General features: G+C 39.9%; 3 protein-coding genes across 7 annotated transcripts; 2 read left to right on the plus strand and 1 right to left on the minus strand.

Annotated features, from left to right (window-relative positions):
• Positions 1 to 53: 53 nt before the first annotated feature.
• On the plus strand, positions 54 to 2,011 carry LOC105966519 (CASP-like protein 4A4). The gene is made up of 3 exons (XM_012991078.2): positions 54 to 294; positions 388 to 523; positions 627 to 2,011. The coding sequence occupies exons 1-3, from the start codon at positions 59 to 61 to the stop codon at positions 810 to 812; spliced, it is 558 nt and encodes a 185-aa protein (XP_012846532.2). The 5' UTR covers positions 54 to 58; the 3' UTR covers positions 813 to 2,011.
• Positions 843 to 3,357, minus strand: EMB1586 (P-loop containing nucleoside triphosphate hydrolases superfamily protein). 3 transcript variants are annotated; one of them, XM_012991077.2, is made up of 2 exons: positions 3,219 to 3,357; positions 843 to 2,872 (listed from the first exon to the last, which is right to left on the minus strand). In XM_012991077.2, the coding sequence occupies exon 2, from the start codon at positions 2,707 to 2,709 to the stop codon at positions 1,030 to 1,032; it is 1,680 nt and encodes a 559-aa protein (XP_012846531.2). In that variant the 5' UTR covers positions 2,710 to 2,872; positions 3,219 to 3,357; the 3' UTR covers positions 843 to 1,029. The 3 variants fall into 3 exon arrangements, with proteins under 3 accessions (XP_012846531.2, XP_088674226.1, XP_088674223.1); XM_088818100.1 differs by lacking the exon at positions 3,219 to 3,357 and adding an exon at positions 3,106 to 3,209; XM_088818097.1 differs by lacking the exon at positions 3,219 to 3,357 and adding an exon at positions 3,074 to 3,195.
• Positions 3,358 to 5,712: 2,355 nt separating this feature from the next.
• On the plus strand, positions 5,713 to 7,501 carry AT-HSFB2B (winged-helix DNA-binding transcription factor family protein). 3 transcript variants are annotated; one of them, XM_088818131.1, is made up of 3 exons: positions 5,713 to 6,021; positions 6,283 to 6,569; positions 6,679 to 7,501. In XM_088818131.1, the coding sequence occupies exons 2-3, from the start codon at positions 6,303 to 6,305 to the stop codon at positions 7,360 to 7,362; spliced, it is 951 nt and encodes a 316-aa protein (XP_088674257.1). In that variant the 5' UTR covers positions 5,713 to 6,021; positions 6,283 to 6,302; the 3' UTR covers positions 7,363 to 7,501. The 3 variants fall into 3 exon arrangements, with proteins under 3 accessions (XP_088674257.1, XP_088674263.1, XP_012846526.2); XM_088818137.1 differs by having other exon boundaries at positions 5,713 to 5,993; XM_012991072.2 differs by lacking the exon at positions 5,713 to 6,021 and having other exon boundaries at positions 6,052 to 6,569.
• The last annotated feature ends 754 nt before the right edge of the window (positions 7,502 to 8,255 follow it).

The raw sequence follows: 8,255 nt of genomic DNA on the forward strand, positions 1-8,255 counted from the left end.
ACAAATGAAACAAGACAGACAAAACTACCAGTATACTAGCAGAACTGTAGATTAATCAATGTCCAGTGCCGCCGTTTCGCCCTTCTCACAGGCACAGCCACCGCCGCCAACACCATCACCGCTCTCGTTTTCAGTTGCTTCGACACGGCCTCCATTTCTCACAGCCAATCTCTTCCTCCGCTTTCTCACACTCGTCCTCTCTGCCGCCACTCTTCTCTCACTCGCTGCAACTTCACCGACAAATTCAACGCTCAAGAAACACTCCACCACCTTCTGGGATTACTCCCAACTCGTGTAAGAAATCAACAAAAAACTGAAAGTAGATAAAAATCATGTCTTTGAACATATACATATATTCTTCTCGGTTCTAACAATTTCCCCACACAGATACTGCTTCACAGCCAACATACTCGTATTCGTTTACACGCTCTTTCAGCTCTTCAAAGGTATTTGCGACATCGCCCACAGAGGCATTTTCATCTCAGACAAGGCATCTGATTACATCAGCTTTATTCTTGACCAGGTAACTCACTAACTTAACTCTACTCGTGCCCGTGAATTCTTAATAAAAAGAACGAAAAATAAAAAGTAAAAAAAAAAATACGCACCTTATTGCTGGTTGACAGTTGGCAGGATACCTCCTCGTTTCAGCATCTTCTGTAGCTGTACAAGCCATAAAACAGATGCACAACGGTATTCCACTTCGAAAGGCAGCTATAGTCTCTCTATGCACGTCTTTCGCTTCGTTCGTAGTTGTTGCAGCTAGTGCACTCTTATCAGGCTACAGATTTTGTAAGAGGATCATATGGTAATAATGTATAGTTAAAACCAAAAAAAAACAGTTCTACTGAATCGAAATAAATTTCTACCTCAAGAAAATGTTCAAACTACACAAGTACTAGAAAACGGCACAATTATATATTAGCTATTAAATTTAATACGTTGGAGTAATTAAGAAGCTTAAAAAAAGCTCCTTTTTCTTTCAACAAAAAAAGAAAGCAATAAGCAACATAGTAAGTAAAATAAAATCTAGTGTTTTTCATCTTCACCAATGACTAATTTGCCCTCGACGAAATCGCAAGACTGAATAACAACCCCAAGCTGCTTTTCCATCTTCTTCGCAATGAACACTTCAGATTCCTCACATATGGTGACCACAGTTCCTACTCTGCCAAGCCGCCCTGTTCTTCCCGCGCGGTGAGCATAATGAGTCGAATCAGTAGGCAACCCCAAATTAACCACAAGATCGCATTTCGGTATATCCAATCCTCTAGCCGAAAGCTCATTGGTCAGCAAAACCCTCACATCTCCATTTCTGAACTTCTTCAAGATAGTCGATCTCGAAAGCTTGCTAAGATCTCCGTGCAGCTCCGCAGCTTTCATCCCACGAGCCTCCAGCTTAAATACCGCGTCTTTTAGTTGCCTCGTGTTGTTCATGAAAGCTATCACGCAATTCGAATCGAGCGCGTGCACACACCTTCTCAGCATGTCAACCTTGTGCTGTATTCTTGCAACGGTGTAATAGTGCGTCAGAGAAGGTGGAAGGCTCTGAACTGGAGCCTGAGCCTGAGCCTGCGCATTATTTGAAACGGGATTTTCATCAGAAGCCGACACTTGTGACCGCCCGAATCGTGGAGGAGGAGCAGGTATGGATTCGAGCGGGACAATGCTTTTGGCTTGGACAAGAAGGGGGTCGCAGCCCCAACTCCTAGCTGCTCGAATAACCGAAAACGGAACCGTTGCAGACACCATTATAGTCCTACGCTCGGATCGCCTGGCTTTAGGATCATTCGCTACCTTTGGATTTGCACCGGATCTTTTACCAACATGCTCCAATATACGATGAATATCCTCCCTAAAATTAAATGCAAGAAGTTCATCCACCTCATCCAAAACCAAGTAACGGCAGTTATGAGTACGAAGCTTCCCCATCGAACTCATTTCCGCAATCCGACCGGGCGTACCGACAACAATCACTGGCTTATTCTTTTTAAGCGCCTCCTCTTGCCTTGACTTGTTTGCACCTCCAACGAGTTGTTGTACGAATCTCTTATCTACTGGTCCAAGAATCTTTTCGATTTCCCTCACAATCTGCATTGCGAGTTCTCTAGATGGGGCCACAACCATTGCCTCTATATCGGAGCTGGTTCTTGGTTCAATTTCCTTCTTGAGTGGTCCCACTTCGGAGAGTATAGGAAGAAGATACGCCAGTGTTTTTCCGGAACCTGTGTAGGATTGGATCACTACATCACGATCCATGAGTATTGCAGGGATAGCTGCTGCCTGAACATCCGTTGGAACTTTATAGCCTTCATACTCTAACCTGTCAACTAGTGAAGGAGGAAGGCCGAGCTCAGAAAAAGACTCGGCTGCAAATGGACCCAATGTTGCTGCTATGTCCACTCTCTCCTCCTTCTTAACTGGAATTGTTTCTCTTCTAAGGCCAACTTTCTTTTCTTTCTTTTGGGGGAACTCGATTGTGGAAATCCCTTGATTGAGTTTGTTTTTCTCGTTTCCCTCTATCGTCCGTCTTTCGCTCTTGAAACCGAGAGTTGCAAGAGTGAGAGGCTGGCTCTCGTTAGTAACCCGAGTTAGAAACCGCACACTGCCGTACCGTGGAGCTACTACGCGTGAAAATCCGTAGAATTTTCCAGACGATAAAGTATCGGCCACGAAAAGAAGTACTCTGGTTGCAGCTAAAGCAGGCATTTTTTTTTTTTTCGTTAAGAGTTCAATCAGCGGTGAAATAATCAACTCCTTCCAGTTTCAGCTACGAAAAAACCGACCGAAGTTCTTGAAAAATGGCGAAATTAAATTTGCATACTCAGATTCTCAGAGCATCATCTGTGTGGAGTCAATTTCTGCTCTTGCCCTGAAATCAAGATAGAGAAAAACAGATAAAGCAAAACACTGAAACGCGAATCTTCAATCAGGAAAAAAAAAGTGAAACTAATTGGAACAGAATCCAATCAAAGCATTTATTTACTCATAGAGGTTCAGGAAATTCAGAGGTTGAAAATACATTAACTCGTTATTCAGGCATTTTATCAAACAACTAAACTACAAGCCGCACCTCATAAGTAACTCATAACATTTGAGCAGTACATCTATGTGTTCCCCAAACGTAAATGCGTACGAGGGAGTAACCCTCTATGCGCGTCAGTGTGTGTGTTGTGTGTGTGAGAGAGAGAGATGAGAGAGAGAGAGGAGAGAGAAACCTTCAATAGACGATGGCACAAATAGCGGTAGCAGTGAAGAGATGGGAGGGCAGAGCAGAAAAGATAAACCCCAGAATACTAATTTGCACTAAGGCCCCTAAACTTTGTTGCATCTGAACAAATGGTGCAAAACATTGTTGTTCATTGACGTTAAGGACATCGGACACCAATCCAATTTCAATTAGCATTTTTCAAAATAATCGAAATCTATTTATATTTTTTTTTTTGAAAAATGAAAAAGTAATTCCAATTCCGTCGGAAACTAATGTAAATACCATAACATTTGTAAGTTATGGTATACGAAAGTTTCAAAACGTTATCGTAGCAAGAAATACGGTATATCGATTGGTTTACCATTACTTATAGTACTGCATATTGTTGGTACGTGGAACTCTATCGTTTTCTTATATTAAATTAAAGTTGTCAACAATTTCCAGACCATGAATTCGTAAGTGAAATGCTTTTTGGGGTTTGAAAATTGCTATTTGCAGTTCATCCCTCAAAAAGCTCTCTCTCTAAAAAAATTCAAAAAATTCGAATTGAAGCAAAATCAAGTAAAATTCATCGAAAATTTTATAGTATTTTCAACTCCTAAACGTTTTAATTGCATTGGGTAGGAAATTTCGGTTGTAATTGCAAGCAGCCATACAAATCAGATTATAAGGTTGTGTTTTGGGGGAAATAAGCGCTCGGTGAACTGGGCGTTCACCAGCATTTTTCACGCCCGGTTTGGGCGTTCTGTTAGACTATGCGCACCTGGTCTGGGCGTCCGGTTCGAGAATGGGCGCCCGATTTGGGCGTTCGGGTCCGATTTGGGCGTCCGGTTTGTGCGTTAAGCAGTGTTTTTTGTTTGGGTGTCCGGGTCCGCTACTTGCGTTTTGCACACTCGTTTCGGGCGTGGATCGTTGGTTTGCATGTCCAACTTGGGCGTGTGTTACTGCTTCGGGCGTCCGGGTTGGACGTTTGCCCTTTCGGTCCAAATTTTTCGAACAAAATGACGAAATGTTTACCTCGTTGTGATGTGTGTCCCGATCTTCATCCGATGAGCTTATTTATGTTCATATATCACTTCAATAAAAATGATTTTATGTCAAATTAGCTTCTATTGTTAACGAGAGAGATTTTTTCTAGAGAGAATAAGAAAAAAATAGGTTTGAAATCCAAATAACAATTTTCATACTCCAAAAAGTAAGTCCCATTCGTAATGTAACAAATTTATATTGTTTGAATGAGTATTAAATGTTTAACGAGACAAATATTACACATTATTTTTTTTTTTTTGATCAGTATATTACACATTAGTTTCATGAACGTATATTTTTTAATAGCCGAAATACATGAAAAGCCCATTTAGGCCCAAGTTACTAAACCAATTCTAGCTTGAAATCTCCTATAAATACTCCATCAAATGTTCATTTACAAGGTATGTAAATTTGCCTTTCTTGAATTCTCTTGATTGATTATTCATCTTTGCCATACTACACTAACTCGAGCATCGGAGGGATTCGTCGAGCCCACGCTCAATGACGAATCTTAAAAACAAAGTCGAGTTGTTAACCCTATAGTTGAATTGTCCCTTGACCTAACAAAAAAGTCCAAACTCGTTTAAAAAGATGAAATGACGCTGACAGGGTCAAACCGAGCTAAACCACATCACTTACCTAAATTTATTGTGAATACAAAATTTACCAAAAAATAGAAAATAGTGCACAATTTGTTGAAGCCTAGCAGCGTCAAATCACTAAAATATAACGACGCGTTAGTATATAAACTAATGAAATTCTTCCCAATACGTTTTTATGGTTCAAATAAGCTCGACACTGCTTTAATTAGCATAGTTGCAAGAATAACTGAAAAGATCAGTCAAATAATCCTTAGCAAATGAAAATTCGACCGCACATAGACTTTACACGTAACTAAAATTATATATCGCTTTTGCTAATAAGCTATACACTGATACCTATTTGTTCCTCTATTATTTTATTTATGACAAGCTCTTAGATGAAAACTATCATATGCAATATATTAATATTAATTTCTTAATATTTGAAACTCATCTTCTTAATTATAATTTTCTCTTAATTAATACTCCCAATATTCTAATTCGGGCCATATGACATCAGCATTCTTATCCAGTTACACTCCCATAATCCTCATGACACGTAGATAAAAAAGAAATTCCACAGTACAATCACTTAAATTCAATTAAAAAAGATAAAAAAAAAAAAAAAATAATAATCCACTGCCGCAGCTATAACTATATTCCTTTGGTTTGTACTCTTTGAGACGTTGTTCAAGACTAAAGTCAACCTTTTCAATCAAAGGTACAACACTCACGAAGCACAAGTTGCAGATTACTCAACAAGGCGCGACCACACTGAATAATAACCCTACGAAGAAGACCTTCTGGTACCTTCATCGTGGGACCCACTTGGCCCATTTTCCTTCTCGAACTTCCGGCAAAGTTCTATTCTCCCATTATTAATAAATTAAATCACCTTTTTTTAATATTTCTTTTTTCGTTTTTTTTTTTTTTTGAATCAACGGATTTTTCGTAGAGCTTCTCTCTGGAAGAACGTTCTAGAAACATACCACCCCCACCATCACCACCAGCCATTCTCTCACCTCCACTGTGTGTATCTACGTGTTCTTCAGATTTTCGTCCGTCTGTCGTCATTCTTCTGCCGTACTTTTTCATCAACTCTTCTGAAAATCGAAAAGCTGATATTAATCAGCGATTAAATCAGCAGCAACAACAATTGAAGCTCTTTTTTCGTAATCGTCTTTTTTTTTTTTGGCTCAGGTAAATCCAGATTTGTTATATGTATATATATTATATAACGATTTTTTCATGAACTTGAAATTATTCCGGAAGCTTTGGATCCGGCGATTTGAATTGTTATTATCGAAAGAGAATTCGATTATTTTGTATTTTTTAGAAATTTGATCTGATGCAATTTTGTGTTCAGATGATTCGTTGATTCGAATTAATTTCATTTGAATCGTTTGGTTTTGATGTGGAAGACTGAATTTGTTTTTTTTTTTTTTTTGATTTTTAAATCAGCGGCGTTGTGTTTATGCGACATGAGCAGCGAGGGTACGACCGGCGGCGGCGGCGGCGGCGGCGGTGGCGGGAGTAGCGGAGGAGAGTCGCACAGGTCTGTTCCGACGCCGTTTTTGACGAAAACATATCAGCTTGTGGAAGATCCGAGCATTGATGATTTGATCTCGTGGAATGAAGATGGAACAACCTTCATCGTATGGCGGCCGGCGGAATTTGCTCGAGATTTACTGCCTAAATATTTCAAGCATAATAATTTCTCCAGTTTTGTTCGTCAACTCAACACCTATGTAATTTTTTTTCTTCTTCCATCTGTAATTGATTTAACATTTTCCGTAGAGAATTAGCAATTGGTGAATATTAGATTAATTGATGTTTTTTTGGTATGTAATTTTGCAGGGATTTCGGAAAGTAGTTCCAGATAGGTGGGAATTCGCGAACGACGGATTCAAAAGGGGGGAAAAATCGTTGCTCAGAGACATCCAGCGTCGGAAAATCTCCGCCGGCGCCGGCGCCGGCACGCCGCTGAACGCGGCCGTAATAGCCAATGCACAGTCGGTGACGGTCGCACTGGCGCCGGCCGCGGCCATCCAAATCTCGCCGGCAAATTCCGGCGACGAGCAGGTTCTCTCGTCCAATTCATCGCCGGCGGCGATCGCAGTAGTTACCGCCGCCGCTCCGCTGCGAGCGTGCTCGTCGACGACGGCGGAGATATTGGAAGAGAACGAGAGGTTGAGGAGAGAGAATGCCCAGCTGAGTCAGGAACTGAGTCGGTTGAAGAGTTTGTGCGGCAACATATTCACCATGATGTCGAGCTACGCAACAAATCAAGGTGAAAGGGCGTCGCCGGAGGGGAGATCGGCTGAATTGACGCCGGAAGCGGAGACCACGGCGGCGGAGGAGGACGGATGCGCCGCCGTGAATGAGGAGGTGGAGGAGATGTGCCCGAGGATATTCGGAGTCCCGATCGGCGTGAAGCGGTTGAAGAAAAGCAGCGACGATCAGATTCATCCACGTGGATTTGATTGCAAATCAGAGCCGTCGGATCCGGGGAGTAGTCAAGAATTTGATGACAAAATGTGAACTGAAAATGCAAACACGTGTTTGAGAAAGGTTGTAATCTGTACTCAATTAAACGTACACCCACTAACTTTTTTAACATGTTTTTTTGTCATAAATCTAATTGTTAAATTATAAAAGGTGCTAACGTGTTTTAATTTTACTAGTATTTAATTTTGAGTTCACTTGAATTGATTTTCTAATTCAATTTAAATCCGATAGGATGTCGAGAGAAAATTATGTGTAGTAAGCATCAAGAAGAATATTTCAAAAATTTACTCCAAATCTGATTTTGACCATCTTGCGGAAAGTTCAAAAATTGAAGCTTTGTCCCTTTGAATTGACTTTCTTACTCAAATTTGATTTAGTGAGAAAGTTGTGCATAATTTTAGATCTACGGTGATTGTAATTTTGAAACAATATTTTGCATTTCTTATGTGATCTCGCAATTTAGTACGCCTCCTTGGTTTGTCGGAAAAAAACATTCGAAGAGGAGCTTCATGTCGGAGTTAGGGTTTTCTCGAGATAGTTATTGAAAGAGAACGTGTGTCTTCTGTGCATATTTCTGAATGAATAAAACTCTGTTAAGCCGATTATATATATAGGGATAGAGTTTCCTGAGTCCACCGCTAGTATGTCTCCCTTTTCCCTAGTCATGAGATATATTTTCTTTAAATAAAAAGATTTTGCTTATTCGAAATTCCTATTTTACAGACCATTCTAATGTTATAAGATTGGATATCTAATGTTATAAGATTGGATATGCGATATCTTATAAATTTTTCATCGAATAAACTGTTAAAAAATTAATTAATAAACTATCACATCTTATTTGTAGAATTTCATTTTAAAATGTTTGAAAGATGAGCTTTTAGTGATTATAAAATTTTAAACAGAATGATAGAGACACATGTTTT

Source organism: Erythranthe guttata, chromosome 1 (assembly GCF_056151865.1).
Source record: "Erythranthe guttata isolate IM_541 chromosome 1, IM_541, whole genome shotgun sequence".
NCBI lineage: Eukaryota > Viridiplantae > Streptophyta > Magnoliopsida > Lamiales > Phrymaceae > Erythranthe > Erythranthe guttata.

Excerpts from the sequence above, each read along its gene's own strand:
- LOC105966519 (XM_012991078.2), top strand. The coding sequence starts at position 59 with ATGTCCAGTGCCGCCGTTTCGCCCTTCTCACAGGCACAGCCACCGCCG. Across the intron at positions 295-387 it reads TGGGATTACTCCCAACTCGT|ATACTGCTTCACAGCCAACA; the intron begins GTAAGAAATCAA and ends TTCCCCACACAG. Across the intron at positions 524-626 it reads TCAGCTTTATTCTTGACCAG|TTGGCAGGATACCTCCTCGT; the intron begins GTAACTCACTAA and ends GCTGGTTGACAG.
- EMB1586 (XM_012991077.2), bottom strand. The coding sequence starts at position 2,709 with ATGCCTGCTTTAGCTGCAACCAGAGTACTTCTTTTCGTGGCCGATACT.
- AT-HSFB2B (XM_012991072.2), top strand. The coding sequence starts at position 6,234 with ATGTGGAAGACTGAATTTGTTTTTTTTTTTTTTTTGATTTTTAAATCA. Across the intron at positions 6,570-6,678 it reads TTCGTCAACTCAACACCTAT|GGATTTCGGAAAGTAGTTCC; the intron begins GTAATTTTTTTT and ends GTAATTTTGCAG.